Here is an 18189-nt window from a genome sequence, read left to right on the forward strand (position 1 = left end):
TCAATAATGATCGGAAACTCTTATTTCGCACACTTGAAAAAATAGACAAGAGTTACATACATACTTCACAGGTTAGCGTACGTATATGCTCAAAAATATGAGCCAATCAGTTTGTTTTTCCAATTCATGGAGATAAAAGATAAAGTCATGAAATGCCTTGAATGCGGCTTGAATACACCCAATGTTGTTCGTGTGGAGCAAAAGATCTTGAGTTATTCCATTGTTATTATTCCCAATACGTTTACACTGTCACAAATTTCATTGCCTTTTCATCGCCATAATTGTTCGACATCGTTGTCCGAAAATCACGGATCGAAAATTATCTACAAAGACAAGACAAGAATCATCACATTTTCTTTTGACCTCTAATAATCCGACGGTTGCAATAAGATGTTTATGTTAGGGGCATTGATAATGATTGAACACAAGGATGAGTGCGATCGTGACCTCATTTACGGACTTTTCTAGCAAGTTCTTTCGAAAAGAACAAAATATTTTACTTTTCTCAAACTCGATGCTCCTGGAATTATTTTCTTCTATGGTATAATGTCTTGGATTGAGAGTGTTAATCTCCAATTTACGACCTCCACATTATCGTCAATAATTTATCTCATTTGTAATCTCAGTTAATGGACTTCCGTTATATGTTGTTTCGGTGGCTATTTCTTGTCAAATTCTATTGTTTTCGAGTATTCTTTAAATACTCGCCAAAAAAGGATTACCTTTTAATATTCTCTTGGCATCTTTTTTAGTTTTTGTCCCACTGCAACACAGAAAATAGCCTTACATATCTAAGGAAACGTGGGCAAACTTCTTATGGCGTTTATTCATTCTAATCAGTTATTCAGTGTGCGTTCAGAGACTGTTCATCCAGCTTACAAAGCTGATATCTCCGGCCTTCTTTCTTCTTAAACGTCATCCAATGCTGCTGCTTCGGTTACTGAGAAGGTGAGGCCAATCAAAAACACGTTCGAACGATATCTAGTCCGGATATTTGCTGGCCGATGGTTGAGTGAGCTCACGAGTCCTGATTTCGATCGATGGTTGGTTGGCCTGCTATTGATGATTTTGATTGGGGTCGGTCGACAATGGACAGAGACTGTCCTCTATTTTCTGTCATTGAATGACCCACCACTCACGTGCTCTCCACTTCCATCGTCTTTCTTTCTGGAAATGAAGAAGAATCAATCAATGAGCGGGAGCATAATCGGCTTCGAGCTCAGGATGAAACGTAAAATGGATCACATGAACGTCAGAAACAGCGTGCTTTGTACAAATTTCAAAAGTGAGACATCAGACACATCAAAAGTGTCACTGAGTATGACATTCCCACTTGAGGTTGACAATAGATAAACATTATAATGGTGAGAAGAAAACAACCGGGTGAATTAGGTTCGTCAATCTAAATAGGAGTACAAAATTACTCAAACGCAAAACTCTTCCAAAGTCAGGTCCCTAACGACAATGGAATAGACGTTAGGAATGACCATGTAATCTCGATCCATTACAAATATTACATAGCTATCTAGGATCACGGCGCAAGCAACGATATCTTAGAATTAGTCACGCACGCGGACTCCAAGAACGAACGCTCTTACTCTGCCTAGGCTAGCCATCATCAATCATTGTTGGCTGAAAAAATAAAAATCTCGTTTGTGATCTATTGAATCTCGCTGACTGCATTTTGTCAACTTGGATCGTACCTTCGCTTCTTTTTCGACGACAAGCTCTCCTGACCCGAATCGGATTCGGAATCACTGGAACTGGAACTACTCGAGCTCGAACTGGAACTGGAGTCCGAGCTCGAGTCCGAGGCTTGTCCGGAAGATTTGTCTAAATCGATTTGGTTGGCCAATGCAGCTAACTCCGGCTCGTGTTTCTGCAAAGCAAAAATGGCTGTAGTGTTTTTTCAGGCACACAAAAAAAAAACAGATGAATGACAATTGCCAACTCACGGCTAGGGCTCGATGCCATTTGCGGCTGAGCTTGGGTCGTCCTCGGACGGTCTTGTGCCAAACGACGGGGAAGTTCGTCTTCGAGCAGAAATTGTGAGTAACGGCGATGGTCGTGTCCAAGTTCAGCACCACGTGCCAATAACCGCCAGGCACGAACACGGTCTCGCCAGGGTGTTGAATGAGCTCGATCTGTACAAAGCAGTAATCTGTAATTATCTCCATCCGTCCTCGAGGTGGATCATGGACGTGCGGGGGTGGGCGTGACCATACGTACGGGCTTGAACTCCTGGGGCCAATCGGGCCGCTGAGTTTTGGGATAGATGACGTTGAACCACGTAATGGCCTCATCGGTTTGCTTATGGTCATCGCGCGAGGTGACTTTAATGAGGTCCTTGGGCGTGTTCGTGGGAAAGAAGCACCAACGCTTGTGTCCGGATATGAGAGCATTCCACGCTGATGTACCTGAGAAGAGTGGAATGGACCCGATCGCATAACAGCCATGATATATCCAATGGGCTCGCCAGGATGGACCTCGGTGCGAGCGGAAGAAGCCTTACCTAGAGGGTCAATATGGATACCGGTGCCGGATCGAGCCGGGCCCACAACCACCCATCGATACGGCGGTCGTCGCTTCTCACTGCAATACTTGAAGAGATCGTCTCGAAAGTAGATGGGGATCTCGTAATCTTCGAGCAAGCGTTTTCGCTTCGCATGCTGAAAATCGACGAGACATTCGGATTAGGCTTCAAAAACACGGAGGATTCAATCATCATTCATCAACCGTAGCTTACATCGCCATAGCTGGAGTCGAAGATGTAGAGGGGGCTGTCGTCCGACGTGGATTTCATGTAGTCGACGTAATACTTCATTTTCAACTTGACACTGTAGCCCTCGTTGTCTTCGCCGCATTTGAACTTCTGATTGCGGTACTTTTTGGCCAAACGCTGGAAAATGAGTCAAGATTGAAACCTTCTGTCCCTCAACCATGAACCGAGGCTCTTACCTCCAATGTCCATTTCTCTTGGGCCAGCCACGTGTCCTGCACGCCGGTCAGCACACAAGGCAAGTAGGGCTTCTCAAATTTCTCGATGAACTCTTGGGGACTAACCCGCTTGACGTCGACTCGGGCCAACGTATCGGGCACGTGCGACCAAGACAAGTCAAACGTTCGGGCGTAGTTCCGCTCCACCCACATCTCACGGGTCTTGAGCTCTGAAAAACGAACAGTAGTAGGATATTGGATATGGATGGGGAGAGCGGCTCAGACAAGGGCTAACAAGAAACCGGATATTAAGGGGACGCACCGGGTCGGGCTTTCTTTTTGGCATCGCGGATGCGTTTCCGGGCTCGTCGACTGGTGGGCGCCGATCCCGGGACACCCAGTCGACGAGTGGTGGGCGTGGTGGGCACGGCGGCTGATGAGTCGGGCAACGGAGCGGCGGTCATGAGCGAAGACGGGCCGCCGTCCGATCCCACGGTCCTCGAGGATGCGCCAGTCAGCGTCATGTTGGCGCGCGTGTTTCGCTTCGAATAGCGCAATGTCGGAAAGAACAGCAATATTGGCCCAGGCCCACCCACCCAATCCGTCTAAATCCGTCTCCGCGGTTCGAGCGAAAGCGAGCGAAAGCGAGCGTGAAAACCCCAATGAGCGAACGGGGCGGGGACAATGGGCGGACTCGCTCCTTGGCCGCCAATACGATTCCGATGCCCTCGTTGACCACCCTCAATGAGACCTATGAGAACCGACACTGGTACATGCCTTGGTACATGGGTCTGCCAATGGTGAGGATCCTCAGATTCTGGCAAGATCCCACCGATCCTTGGGTCAACCACAGTCTGCTGTTGGCTATCCTCGATCTGTCTGCCCTCTGTGAGTTCTCTCTTGTTTGTTTCTTCTTCCCTTGAGATCCCACTGGCCACCCTGGTTGTTCCCAAAGATGACCAAGAATTTAGGTTGGCCCAACGCTATCGATCGGATTAGGTTGAGGCTTACTTGAAGGTCAAAAGCATGAATTAACTAACGTCCTAATAAAACGAAAAACCCCATATTTGCTGTTTGGGTTTAACAAGTTGTAGAAGGATCCGATCGTCGCCCAACACGGCTCGTGGTCTGAGTCTGGTCTGGGGATGGTCACGCTGATTCAAAATTGGCTCACCTCGAGGCTCGAACCCCGCACAATCCGTAGCATCTGTGATTCTGTGGCAGCCAGGCCATTCCAAACTCCAGTATCGAGAGAAAAAGGCGAACGCTGGTCGGCATCAGCTGCAAGATAATTATTTGGTGTCTAGTGGTTAAGGTGCGTACATTCGCATGCTTGCCCAGACTGTGAACGACTTGACGACTGTTTGCATTATTCCTAAGAATCTGGTATTTACTTAGAAGACCCCGCGTTGGCTAGTCGTTCGTAGCGCGCACATGCTCAGATGTTCGTTTTAAATTAAAAAAGGCCTTTTTAGGGGTGTTGAAGAGCTGACACGAAGTATTTTTATTCCCTCTTCGTTGAAATTAGGCCTATCCCAGATCTATCCATGATATGATCTGTGGCACGATCTCAGGGCCCGGCAGCCATGGGAAAGGTCCCTGATGTTCAATCGGATAAAAACAATCCATGGCTTCAGCAGTCATCAGGCAGTCGGGCGGGTGAGCCAATGAACTCATGTAGGCAGGCTCACTTGGTCAGCTCACCTAAAGTAGCTAGGGTGGGCAATTTTGAGAATTACCGTGACTTGTTACCGTGGACAAAAGTGGGCAGAACGGGTCCAAAAGTAAGTACAATTGCCCAAAAGGGGGGTTGCCAAGCAAACACTTTTTAACCCTAAATCATGTTATTTCTTTACCTAATCTAGATTTTAACCAGCAAATAGAATCAGTAATCAATAAAACCTAAGCTTTCTTGAAATACATAAATAGGAAGTAAAAGCGAGCCTTTTCACTAGCGTTTTTAATTTCCAAGATATGTACTAAAATGTTTTTTGACATCTCAATTCATTATCTTGATACAGTACAGCTTTATAAAGTCAAAACAAATATCATTAATATATTTTGAATATTAAAAAATCAAAGCCACACTACAATCAGGGCATTTGGTGGCTGGGTAATTTTAACTATGATTCAGTCTTAAATCTAAAAAAGCTTTGTTGCTGTACATCAAATATCCATAATGCTTTTTATATTTGTAAAACACGATATATTTGTAAGGAGTACATGAATTACACTTTTATCATACATGTAAAAACTAAGATACATGTTTTTTTATAAACATAGTGATTCTTCTCATTTCCTGGCATCAAGCGTATCTTTAAAAGGTAAAAAAAGTGCCTAACGATGTCTCAAGTAACTTGCTTATGGAAGAAAAACCATAAATAAAGAAAAATATGTCATTATCAGAGTTTAGTAATCAGTAAGATGTTCAATTTTTAGTATTAGCACTTTTTAAGAAGAAATCTCAATTTAAACAAAACTATTGTTGCAAAAAAGTTAATAATGTTGAATAAATGAAGCTATATAACCAGAATATAATGTTTAGCTATCCCAGTTTTTGAATGCTTTGCACCAGCTGTATTCTAGTAAAGGGAGACTTTGCTCTTTGCTTGCTTTCTAATATAAGGTAAGAAAAAAGAGTTAAGAGCCAGTCTTTCAAATATCTTTTTTGGGTATGTTAGAGGTATATGGCAAAGGTTTTCAAGACTTATTTTGCTCTCGGAACCATCAATGAGCAATTTTTGAAGTAAAGGATAGGTTTCATGTAGAATTTCCTTTAGATTTATAGCTTGGACGTTTCTTATTTTTGGACATTTTTCGACACTTCTGTCCAATTTTGTCCACCCTTGTTTTTGGACATTATTGGACACTTTTGGACAAACGTGTCCAAAAATGAAATGCCCACCCTGATTATGTAGCAGTAGCTGGTGATCAAGGACTCCGGCAACACATGTCCAAGAAGATCCAAGAAGATCCAAGCCACAATTATTCATGCTTCCTGTGGTAATCACCTTACACCCCTCGAACTTACTTTCCGGCGGCATCCCAAAATAACCCAATAAGGTCCCATCAAGCTCTCCTGGGATGCGGCCCGGGAACCGTTGAACCGCCGCGTACTCGCCGTCCGCCGTCCAAGTTGACCCTCCTTTGACTGCCGTGGCAGCGCTCGCAAATTTTATTCGACTCTGGGCATCAGAAAATGCTGGGTCGAGCTGGGCTGGCCGTCTGGGCCCGCAACGGTTCATGCTGGGTGGCACGGCATTCCGACTGGACTTGCAGAGCCGTAGCTCCCTCGCTCGTGGGCCGATGGCCGGCGCCCATTTGGCGAGTAAGCTTGGAGCGCGCCAAAGGTCACTCCAAATGGCAAAATATCCGACACATCAAGGGCGCCAATGACGCCCTTCGTGCCCGTTTGTTCAACTTGTACTCTAGCCGCATTATCATGGCCATCCGCGCCCAGGGCGGACAAACCAATCCCGAGTTGAATCGGGCCCTCAAGCGGGCTTTGGAAGAGGCGCGCGCCCATGACATGCCTAAAGCCACCATTGACAAGGCTGTGGCCGCCGCTTCCGATAAAAACATGGCCCAACTGGTCGAGAGCTGGCACGAAGTGCGGGGTCCGGGCCGCGCCGCCCTCTTGATCCAGTGTCTGGCCAAGAACAAACGAATCGCCGAATCGGCCGTCCAAGGCGTCCTTCGAAAACGCGGTGGGGCCTTTGAAACCGGATTGACGGCCATGTTCGACCATGTGGGGGAGGTAACGGTTCAAGTTCCGGTCCAATCTGATTGGGACTTGAATCGGGCCGAGGACTTGGCCATCGAATGCTCGGCCGAGGACGTGACTGAGCTGACGGCCGCTCAGGACGATCCCGACCATCGGTACTTTATGTTTGCCTGCCCACCCAATCAAGTGTCACGTCTCCAAGACGAACTGACCCAACAGGGTCAACGCGTGGTGCACGTCGAGTCTGGTTATCGGCCTCGGACATGGTCTAGCCCATTGTCGCCATTGAACGCCAAAATGCTCGAAGTTTTGATTAGCACGCTGGAAAAAAATGAAATCGTCGTCCGCGTCTTTCATAACGCACCCGATGACACCGAGTAGGGAGGAGTGAACGCTAGAACCGGCTAGAACCCTCGTTGTGACGATGGATTGAATCCAGACATCGTCTGTGCTCTTAAATACATTCAGGCATGCCAAAACATTTTTCAATTTTGTTCCCTTGTACAGGCGGCCATAAGCCATGTGTAATGAATTGTTCGATTGAACATCCATGGCGAATCCATCTTCTTCACTTACAATGTAATGATAGACTGCTGCTTAGATTGGTCTCTAGGTATTGGGTGCTCAAAGAGTCATTGTTTGACCGGATATGAATGGAAAGTTCCGAACGGGCACTTTTAACCCGATCCCTGTCAGGTGGTAATGTCTTGATGTTCGACTTGATGAAGAGACATGCCAGACATTCCTGAGCTCGCTTCGACTCCTCTTTATGGGTCCTCTAAGAACAGGGTTGGTATGTTCCTTGAAAAACGGGAATTCGGTTTCTTTTGGGTTTGTCAATGGTAAAGTCGGTGTCATGATCAGTTTTCAGAGGAAGAATCTACTCCAGATTTGTTGACCCAAAGGGCATTGGACAAACGTAAAAAAGAAATGGTTTTTTAAGTCTTTGCCCTCGCCTTTCAAAATCTGGGTGTACTAATGCATGTACAATTATTAGTCTAATTTTTACATTAGTTCCAATTTGCATGAGACTTTTTTTGAATTTCAATTTGCATGAGAGTTGGTTCAAATTTACCATTTCTTGAACGTCAGTCGACAAGAAAGCCTAAATCGTAGGGTTAATATGAGCCACACTCAAGGGACCACGTCAGACTGAACTACATTCCTCAGGCTTTGTTGTCCCAACCATTAAAGCCTCCGTTCTCAGTACGGCGTTTTCATCGAAGCTTGAGAGTGGTGGTGTTTCGCGGTATATTTGGATTTTTAGGTAAGATCTTTCTTGTATATTTATAAATCAGCATCCAATTGGTTTCAATAACGGATAAGAGCCGTGGATCTGGTCTGGCCTTAATAGTTCTTGTTGACAAATTCCACACCCTTGGCGTACGGCGTTTTCATCGAAGCTTGAGAGTGGTGTTTCGCGGTATATTTGGATTTTTAGGTAAGATCTTTCTTGTATATTTATAAATCAGCATCCAATTGGTTTCAATAACGGATAAGAGCCGTGGATCTGGTCTGGCCTTAATAGTTCTTGTTGACAAATTCCACACCCTTGGCGATACTCTTTTTCAACTCCGGTATAGCCGCCTTTAGCAGACCTTCCTCAAAGGGTGAGAGCGTGCCCAAGCCCAAGTTCTTGGCCACACCGTTGGGGCCCAACAAAATGGGGGTGGCGAAATAGGGCGCCTCAGTCACATCGGAAGCCACGTAAGAGCACTCAACCACCCCGCTTTGGCCTTGGGTGGCCTTGATGAGGGAGTCCGTGAAGCGCGCCGCGGCGTAAGCCATGGACAGCGTGGCTGATCCCGAACCGGCCTTGGCCTTGACCACCTCGGTTCCGGCATCTTGGATGCGCTCGGTCATGGCCTTCAGCTTATCCTCGGGCAATTCGATCTTGGGCGAACATTGGGAGATGAGGGGAATGATGGTAATACCGGCATGACCGCCCACCACCGGGCAGTTGACATCAGCCGGATCCACGCCCTTGGCCTCGCCCAAAAAGGCATTGGCCCGCACCACGTCCAGGGTGGACACGCCAAAGATCCGCAATGGATCGTACACGCCGGCCTTCTTATAGATTTCGCTGGCAATGGGTACCGTGCTGTTCACCGGGTTGGAAATGATGGCCACAAACGCCTTGGGACAGACCTCGGCCGCGGCCTTAGCCAAGTTGGCCACGATCGAGGCGTTGGTGTTGAACAAGTCGTCGCGGGTCATGCCGGGCTTGCGGGGCACACCGGCCGGGATGACTACGATCTCGGCGCCTTCGAGCGAGGCCTTGAGCTGGTCATCGCCCACAAAGCCCTGAGTGACGGCCCGCGTCTCGCAATGGGACAGATCGGCGGCCACGCCGGGCGTGTGCACGATGTCGTACAAGTTCAAGTGCGTCACGGCCGGATTGAGCTTGAGCAGCAACGACAAGGGCTGACCAATCCCGCCTGATGCGCCCATCACGGCCACACGGGCCGATTGCGAGCTGGAGGTGGAGAGCGAGCGAGCCGCAGCGGCCCGGGTGGCGCCTGAGCCCATGGCCGGGTGGGCCAAGACTCGCGAGATCAAGCCGGAGTTAAGCATGACGATGAAGATGACCGACAATGGGGAGAGGATAGAGAAATCGAGGAAGGCGAACCGGGCGAGAGCTAGAATCCGCGAGACGAAGAAGAGTTCAGACACCGGGAGCGGATTTGGAACTCAACAAGCAATACTCGAGCGGGCCCAGAGGACGAAATCGAGGACACACACACACACACACAGAGAGAGAGGTCTTGTCAGAAGGGGACTAGCCAAGTACGATCAAGGCAAAGGCAAAGGCACAAGGAGCTAACCAATAGAATAATATAGCCTGAGGACGTCGCTGGATGGACTTGATGGATGCCGTCGAAAGAAAGGGATGGAGCTTGCCAAGGACAGCGTGATCAAATCTTTCCAACAGAAAAAGCAAGCCTTTCCCTCTGCCTATCATAAGCAGAGCCACAGTGAGACAACTTGGCCATAATCAAGCTGAGTCTTCATCAGTCATATCAAAAGGCGGCCTTTTGGACCCCCATGCTGTAAACTGAAGGCGTCTGAACACCTTAAGTACTCTCGCTCAAACTGGTTTAATTAAACTCAAGATAGTCCTCAGTAGTCACCCTGAACGACGTGGGAAATGGCCACTTGCTTAGCCGGAGATAAAAGTCAGGTGCACAACAATCTGGAGGGTGACTAGAGCCTTGTCATTACCCTTGATACGTCCAGACGAGACCGACTTCTGATCAAGATCAAACTCGAATCAGGACCACTCAGACCAGACAGGTCTAGCTCTATTAAGGACTTTGAGTCACTATTTTCCGCCATAAACTTGATTTTGACTCTCAACACATTCAATACGGTGTGAAGCCTCAGGTATGATAGCTTGATTTTCAGGCACCCTCTTCAACCGAGTGAACCGTCCCTTAGCTCGGTTAAGCCATGGAGTACTCCATGGTTTAGCTGAAGGGACAGAAATGCCACGGTGAAACTCTTTGGTTTACTTTGGGTGACAATAAACACTTTTATGCGGATATTTTCGTGGCTTATCCGCATATCCGATCGACCCCTTCAAAGAACCAATTAAATTTTGCATCGACGGAAATCCTCGACTCAAATTGGTTGAAACATAAAACAAAGTGGTCAATCGGGGAACCAGTGGACTGATGGCTTGTTTGATTGCTTTGGTTGAAACTTTGAAAAAAAGTTTTCAAAAAAGTAGATCCACCCCGCACCCTGCTGCCGAACTACCAAAGCTGTTTTCAATGTGTTCAAAGTGATACCCTAGGTGGCTTGGTTGGAATTAAAGGTGCTTCATAAGGAGAGATGCCAAAGGTACTTTCAGGGTCATATTCTTCTCTTGTTTAGTATTTAGAGCAATTTTGGATATCTGCTATTGGCATGGTAGCCACTAAGGCATAGACCGCTGGTGGTCTATCCCCTATACAAATCACCTTCGCCTGCGAAATGCAAACAAACGTTTGGTAAAAATTATTGTAAATTCAGTTTCTCTGACGTAAAACTGTACTTGAATTTTACCCAAATTGGACCTAAACTAGAAATTTAGAAGAACCTTTTTACTGCAACATAACTGATGAATCCTCATGATCTTTTTTTAAAGAAGGAAGACGGCAAATAAACTTGTTTGGGGCTAAAAATCTTACCTTTTAGTTCTCTCTACCCCTACACGGTGGCACCCACAATAATGTTAAAGTGTTTTGCAAATCCCAAGACTTCTAATAACGATTTTCGTAGTTATTGAAACAAAAAGAACAACTTATGTAAAAAAAACCTGGATTTTAGCTCAGATTAGAATATTAATCCACCTAAAACCTACAAAGAGTTAATATTAAAAAAAAAAAAAAACGTCATCAATAGATTTTGGGAATAACCTTACTTGCCTTTCCAACTAAAATTTAATCCAAATCAAATGAGCTAAAGATAAAATATCATGCTTTCAAAGATTGCCTTTGCATCAAATTTGACTACAAATTGCTCCGGTCATATCTTACAGCAATTGCCAAAATATATAAAATGCTTTTTCTATGGCTGAAGTATCAATGAAAATATTTCACTTTTCTAAAGCTGATAGAAAAACCCGAATATTGAATAAAATAAAACTTAACACTGACCTAATGTTAATATTTCATAATTTTGATGCCAAACTTGTAAATCTCAACTTTAACCAAGCTTAATTTTGAATTTTGACAAAATTATATTACCGTTGAATAAAAACATCGCTAGTAAGCAGAAATTAATCATTGCAAAAAGTGACAAATTCGAAATTTAAACTGTCACATGTATCTTTCAAAAACTTTAGGAACAGTATAAAATAGTGTAACTTTTGGCACTTAATTAAAAAAGGCAATTTTACATCTTTTGTAAGTTTGAAGTGACATGTTTTGCTACTTATACTTAGCTTTTAAAGAAACCTTAAAGAAAATGGAAAAATGTTACTACTTTTCGTGCCATTGAAAAACACACTAATTTGCCTTGGGAATAACTGGAAACATAATTAGGCCCTTTTTCGATCTTTTAAGGCGTAAAACGCAACCTTTAAGTTTGCAATAATTAAGCATGTGCTAAATAGAAGTTTATGAAATTTACGTCAATACATAACTAAGAGTATGCTTGATACTGATTGACTACGTTTTTTACAATGCCTTTTAATGTGCTTCAAGTGATTTGACACACTTATCTGAGCTACTTTTAAACATGAGTATTCCTCAAAAGTTGTTCCTTTTATCTCTTTGACAAAGAAAAACAAATCTATATGTCTTGGCATTTGAGCGAACACCTAACCAGAAAATATAACCACCGCGCCTAGTCATCAGATAAGCACCAACTAACCTACTGAAATGATCTGCCTATCGGAAAATAATCCAACTAAGGAAAAAACTGAAGTTCGCTAAATCTTGTACCCATACGTACAGTATATTCAGTGCTAGTGCTGGGGCGAGTCCGCCAAAAGTCGGCCTCATACGAGTGCTTTGATTTGTCGACCTTTGGCCGGACTCGAGTCTTTTTCTACAGTGAGTTTTAGCTTGCAATGTTCTAAGAAAAAAAAAAAGATTATTTGGACGGGTCTGGACTCGAGCTCGAGTCCTTTCTAAGAAACTCAAATTTGGTCAGTTTCTCCCAAATAGTATGAAAGACTCTAGTGCACTCCAACTCAAATCTGGACTCACTCCAGCAATATCCAGTGCTATATCAATCCAAATGAAGACATCTCAATTCATCTTTAAGTTCATAGATGTACTGAAATTTGCTATCATCTTTTTTAATCAATATTTTATGACACAGTGCCTAAAACGTAATGAAAAGATGAGCAGAGCTACATTGATCTTTGGTTTATCAACCTATCAAATGACCAGTTCTTCGCCCTGCTAGTGGAAGGTGTGCTTTTATTACCTTTTTTAGTAAGAGATTCCCTACAAATTTACATTTTATCAACAAACTGATGGACTAAATTGATTGAATCACAGTGTCTTTTCCTTTGCACCTCCTGGGTTAACAAGAAAAGGTTAAATTTCCCATCCTTTCTCTCTTGACTGGTTTTAAGATTGCGTGAACTTTCCTTCTTAAAGTTAAGGTCCATTTAAAAGGCCTTGCTTAAATGACCACTTCTTTGTCCAATGTTGTACCAGTGACCTACGAAGACATCAAGATGGTTCATGAACTGCATAAAAACTGGTCCCTCTTTAGCCCATCTGAATGCTCCACCTGATGTTATATTGTCTGTGCCCAAGTGTGTTTCAATAATAATTACAATTGGCCCAACCTCCATATTTTCCCCCAATTTTTCATAGGAGCTTCATTTTACATATTTCAGAGACTTCAAAATCGTACAAATGATCTGTCCAAATAACACAATGGTCAAATAGCTTTGTCCTTTTCACGGGACTTGAATATTTTTTTACCAATCTAGCTGGCATTTCTTCCCATCTCAAGTTCGAGAAGCCTCTTAGATCTCAATATGGACCTGGATTCTTGCAAATCACTGGGTTAGTTCAGGATGGTGACATTCTCTCTTCATTCCAGTCTTTTTCAGCCAGTGATGCTAATTCGACCCCAAAATTTCGCCTCCAACTGTTGCTTCTTTTTAATCAAAAAATGGTAGCAAGTAACACATTTGGTTTTTTTTTCCTCCGTGCTGTTTTTAAAATTGTAGTTAAGAAATTGCTAGCTAATTCTGTCTCAAATCAGAGTTCGATCTACTACTGATGGCAAAAGGACAATTAGCAAGTTATCACAAACACCCAAGTTTTACTTGTTTACAACCAGGGATTGTCCAAGTTCTAGAACTTGAGCAAGCTTAACCCAAGCAGAGATCCGGTTAAGCACCGGACTACTTGCCCTGTCGGTGCTGGTTTCACATCACGAAACCTTACGTGATGAACTCCTAGCGTATTTGGCATGATTATCCGATTTGGCAGTACTGACTGCTTGAGCCTTATGTTGACTTTAGTCTATAGTGTCACTCAGGAGTTTGCTTGCATCATCCCGCATCCCGTCATCGTCACTATCACACATATTTCCATCTACCCCTCCGTGTGATCTGACCGATGGGTGTTCGAACAATGGAGAGACGGTAAGTAAGTCATGGAGTGAAGGAGTGAGTATACGTATACGTGCGTGTGTATACTCACCGATATTTAAAGTTCATACCAGACAGACCATGTTCGAATGAATATGAAGGATACGAGCACCAGGCAGACCCGTGCCGTGTTAATTGACTCATTTCACATCAAGACCAAGACCACAAAGAAGTGAGGTGAGCTCTTGCTATCACCCACCAGACTGACACTTCAGCCAATCAGTGGGCAGTTCAGATTATGAGGTCATGCCCAATCCAGGTCCGATCCACGCCCCAAACCTTGGCCAAGGTAATTCCGGGACGAAAATCCATGTGGGGAAACCATCGTAGACAAGGGTGTTACGTGTGGTTTGGTTAGATCATCAAAAGGGAAAATGATATCGAATCGCTTAGAATTCAAGCATGTTTACTCCTTTGTCGATTTGATCGACTTAACGTTGCAGGGAATTTGGCTCAGATTGGGCAAAGCAAATAGTGTTGGAAGATAAAATATAGGCGGGAGATTGATAATGCCTGAATATCCGGCTTTCGATCCTCGATCAAGATCAACAAGAAGAAGACGAGTTCTATTGTACCTTACATTTGGTTCGGTAAATCGAGCGGTTCATCGGTAATCCATACACCACAAGATTCTAAACGTATCTATGGCTCATTTGGATTTTCCAATGAGGTTGCATATTTTTGGACATAGCGTTCGGTGAGCCAAGTAATTGTTTCAAATGAGATTCATCAACTAGCAGTACGATTCCTGTGACCATATGTCCCCCAAATCGACCCCTCAATGATTTCCCATTACTCTCCTGGTACTCAATCATCAATGGTTTAGAGACCTAAAGTTGAATTATTTTGTTTGCAGACTCGCCCACTAGCTTTGGTAATATGGAGATGCCCCGCCCCTCCTCTCCGACTAAAGAGCTCAACATGTGGAGCCAAACTCTTGACCGTGTCAACGACGATGGCGACGAAACGATCACGACCGTGGACTTGGACAATCTGTATCCCGCTTTAGTAGAATGCTTCGGGATCATCTTTCTGGGCTACTTGGCCGCCCGATTCAACATCATGTCCAATGTGGAAGCCAAAGGTCTGAATGTGTTTGTGTCCACTTTCGCCTTGCCGGCCCTCATCTTCGGCTCTTTGTGTCGGCTTCAACTGGAAAAGGTCCAATGGATGTTTTTGGTGGCCATCTTTCTGGCCAAATCCATTCTCTTTTTCGTGGTTCTACTCGTCACCTTAATCATGACCCGACCTTCGGATTTTGGTCGAGCCGGATTATTCGGGATTTTCGTGACCCAGTCCAACGACTTTGCCTTGGGCTACCCCATTTTGATGGCCATCTACGAGAAGACCCACCCGGAGTGTCCAATGTATCTGTACCTGATTGCACCCATCTCTTTCGTGATTCTGAATCCCATTGGCTTCGTTTGTCTGGAAATTGCCAAGTCTAGTCGCGAGAACGATGGACCTTCAATTTCGATCAGTTCCAACGCCAGAACGTGGGCCCTTATACTTCGAGTCGGACGAGGGGTTTTGTCCAATCCCATCATCCTGATGACCGTGGCTGGGATTTTGGGAAACATTGCCTGCCAGGGCACTTTACCTGCCATGGCCGACCAATTTCTTCAGACTTTGGGCTCGACCTTCTCCGGATGTGCCTTGTTCTCGTTGGGCATTCGGATGGTAAGCAAAACCGGGTCTCGTCTGGATTTGGCCTCCTTGACGGTCCCCGCCGTGCTCATAATGCTCAAGACCTTGGCCTTGCCCGTGATTTGTCGGGAAAGTGTGAATCTCTTTCAAAACTATTATCCACCTAACGACACCGAGCATTTGAGTAATTTCGCCTTCTTGTATGGCACCTTCCCGGCCGCTCCGGGCGTGTTCGTGTTCGCTTCCAAGTATGATATCGAAGCCAACCTGATTGCCAATGCCATGGTGGCCTGCACTTTCGTGGCTGCTCCCATCATGTTTATCTCAGCTCGCTTGCTCTCAATCACGAACATCAATCCAAGTGACTACATCCAAGAACTGGATATTTTTCTCTTCGACATCAGCATCATCGGCCTCATTTGCAGCCTCTGGGTCGCCTTTACTTTCGTAGCAGCCCGCAAATTTCAACGGGTACCTCATTTCCTCACTTTGTCATTGGTGATCAGTCAATGCTTGGCGTGTATTGGAGCCATGCTCTGGTCCAAGATGAGTTGCACTCACGGTTGGAAACTCTACTTTCAATTCACCGTGTTCACTTTTGGGGTCTATGCCTCCAGGATTAACGCTGCCTTGCTATCCTTGGTCATGTTGGTAATCGAATTGAAATCGGTGGTTTGGGTTCAACAAGGGCGACGGGCATGGATTGCCATCGGGCTGGTGGTGCCCGGATTTCTGGTGCTCATGCTTCTCCTGGTGGTGGGCAAGGAAACGCAAGCCCACGGGGATAAAAGAGATCCCAACTTTCAATACGGGATGACGCAAGCATATGTGGCCTTGGTTGTCCTCGTCGTATCCTTTCTCGTCACCGTGGCTTCATTGATAATGCGACAGCGCTGCCGAAAGCTTCCTCCTAATCAAAGTTTGTCGAGTCCCCATGGGGAAAATCTTTCGCATCTGAGAGATTCGGGTGCAGTCCCCAGAGAAGGCATGCGGCGACGTCTTTTGGAGTCTCCTCAAGAACAAGAAGAGGACGAATTCGGCGGCGACACATCCCCCTCAATAATCGATATCCCCACCGACTCCAATTTGGTCCAAATTGAAGAAGACATCCATCAAGTTCGTGAAGCCCCTGTTGCCACAAGACGGCTTAGCGATGAAGCCAATGAAGCCAATCGGTCCATTCAGAACCCAGGAGGTCGCTATCGTTGCACTTCGGAGCATCGCGAGTATTGCTCCGAATTGTTGGACAACTATGACATTCCGCCGGTGGCGGATGCCCTGATTTGCCGAGCTCGATATGAAGACGAACATCAAATTCTACGTCACTCCTTGTTGCTCGTCTCTTTGAGCGCCTCCATGTTTGTGGGTAAGTTGAACATGTATGGGCTTATATTCAAAGTCAGACAATGATTGAATGTACGGTTTTTAATCCCCCCAGGAATTGCTCTTTGCACCTGGACGTTGCTCATGGATAGCTCAAGTGGTATTTATTTGGAGCTGGTTTTCTTGGACGGATTCCTAAACCTCGGCCAGGGCATCTTTGCTCTGGCCCTCTTTGGCTTTGACTCGCAATATTTTTTGTTCCCGATCCAAAAATTCTGGCGGAGACTGATTTATGGTCAAGACTCCCTGGTTTTGCCGGATTGGGAGGATTTAGATCGGACCACCAAGCTTTATTGTCAGCAATTTTTGCGATATCATATCGAGAAGTGCATGGAGAGCCTTCTCCGCGACGTTCGAGTCCGTCTCACCACCTATCAAGCCGTGTTTCGTGGCCAAGAATTGGTGGATTGGCTCATGGAAGTTGGCTTGTCCCGAGATCGCAACGACGCTTTAATCTACGGGAGACACCTGCTGAAGGGTCGCGTGATTCGACACGTGGAGGATCATCTTGATTTTTATGATGACGTCTTTTTATACAGCTTTCATCCTCTCCGTGAGTAGGAATTGATTGCGGATACATGAAACAAATACCAAAAAGAGCCGCTTTGAAGCGGCCAGAACATTGCCGATTTACGTTTCTGTTATCATGATTAACCTCGTTAATTGCCTCAAATGTGTCTGTCAGTTGTCATCGGCTCTAAATGTTAGAGGAATATTATGAGAGATTGTAAAATAGTCTCAAAGAGAAAATGCTCATGGAACCTTGGAAATATACGTAAATTGTCCTTCAAAGTCTATTTTGATTTTTTTTTCGAATGTGAAATCGTAAATTCTGCGACATGCTTTGTCTTTTAAAGAATTCACTCACCGTAAACACCTAGTCCAGCAAAGCTTCAGTTTCTTTTTTTGCGGACTTCCTTAACGCTACTGGGATTGGAAGACGAGAAATTTATTCACATTACTTAACTTTTATTTATGTGTGTATTAGTTGATCCATCAACGAATTAGAGTTAGCGAATCTAGCTAGCCCTTGAAAGCAAGACTGATCAAGTATTTTTAGTCAAAAACTTATCCAAGTCTGACATAAATCCTGCTACAGGATCTACCCCTACGGTTCCCTACGAATATTAGAGGGAAGCAAATTGAACAATGAAGGAGCCCGACAAAGAAGAGAGTTGGACTTCATTGTTTTAACTAGCCTGGATTTTCGAGGGCTTGAAGGTGCTCTCAAAACGCACATTTAGCCTCGACGGTCACTAGAATTGACCCTAAATCCTGGGTTGGGACACAGCTTATGAATGTTGTTGAAAACGTACAACATCAGATACCTTCTCTGAATCCTGTACAATCCCAAACCTTTCTAATCTCTCCCAATACGAGAGCTCTCTCATAT

The 18189-nt window shown here is 45.0% G+C and overlaps 4 protein-coding genes across 11 annotated transcripts; 2 read left to right on the forward strand and 2 right to left on the reverse strand.

Annotated features, from left to right (window-relative positions):
* Positions 1–806: 806 nt before the first annotated feature.
* Positions 807–3892, reverse strand: LOC131876809 (bifunctional arginine demethylase and lysyl-hydroxylase JMJD6-like). 4 transcript variants are annotated; one of them, XM_059222305.1, is made up of 9 exons: positions 3260–3876; positions 2959–3167; positions 2747–2899; positions 2513–2669; positions 2230–2417; positions 1956–2144; positions 1811–1879; positions 1704–1774; positions 807–1167 (listed from the first exon to the last, which is right to left on the reverse strand). In XM_059222305.1, the coding sequence occupies exons 1-9, from the start codon at positions 3459–3461 to the stop codon at positions 1107–1109; spliced, it is 1299 nt and encodes a 432-aa protein (XP_059078288.1). In that variant the 5' UTR covers positions 3462–3876; the 3' UTR covers positions 807–1106. The 4 variants fall into 4 exon arrangements, with proteins under 4 accessions (XP_059078288.1, XP_059078286.1, XP_059078290.1 ...); XM_059222307.1 differs by lacking the exon at positions 807–1167 and adding an exon at positions 1599–1632 and having other exon boundaries at positions 3260–3892; XM_059222303.1 differs by having other exon boundaries at positions 1704–1879; positions 3260–3862.
* Positions 3893–5848: 1956 nt separating this feature from the next.
* Positions 5849–7219, forward strand: LOC131876811 (probable transcriptional regulatory protein Kole_1935). Its single transcript, XM_059222309.1, has one exon. The coding sequence runs from the start codon at positions 6137–6139 to the stop codon at positions 7040–7042; it is 906 nt and encodes a 301-aa protein (XP_059078292.1). The 5' UTR covers positions 5849–6136; the 3' UTR covers positions 7043–7219.
* An 851-nt stretch (positions 7220–8070) lies between these two features.
* Positions 8071–9537, reverse strand: LOC131876810 (malate dehydrogenase, mitochondrial-like). Its single transcript, XM_059222308.1, has one exon. The coding sequence runs from the start codon at positions 9233–9235 to the stop codon at positions 8183–8185; it is 1053 nt and encodes a 350-aa protein (XP_059078291.1). The 5' UTR covers positions 9236–9537; the 3' UTR covers positions 8071–8182.
* A 566-nt stretch (positions 9538–10103) lies between these two features.
* On the forward strand, positions 10104–17588 carry LOC131876806 (integral membrane protein GPR155-like). Of its 5 annotated transcripts, none has more exons than XM_059222297.1 (4): positions 13518–13760; positions 13831–14055; positions 14623–16779; positions 16852–17588. In XM_059222297.1, the coding sequence occupies exons 2-4, from the start codon at positions 14013–14015 to the stop codon at positions 17355–17357; spliced, it is 2706 nt and encodes a 901-aa protein (XP_059078280.1). In that variant the 5' UTR covers positions 13518–13760; positions 13831–14012; the 3' UTR covers positions 17358–17588. The 5 variants fall into 5 exon arrangements, with proteins under 5 accessions (XP_059078283.1, XP_059078280.1, XP_059078281.1 ...); XM_059222298.1 differs by having other exon boundaries at positions 13841–14055; XM_059222300.1 differs by lacking the exons at positions 13518–13760; positions 13831–14055 and adding an exon at positions 10104–10504.
* Positions 17589–18189: the final 601 nt, after the last annotated feature.

Source organism: Tigriopus californicus, chromosome 2 (assembly GCF_007210705.1).
Source record: "Tigriopus californicus strain San Diego chromosome 2, Tcal_SD_v2.1, whole genome shotgun sequence".
Taxonomy (NCBI): domain Eukaryota; kingdom Metazoa; phylum Arthropoda; class Copepoda; order Harpacticoida; family Harpacticidae; genus Tigriopus; species Tigriopus californicus.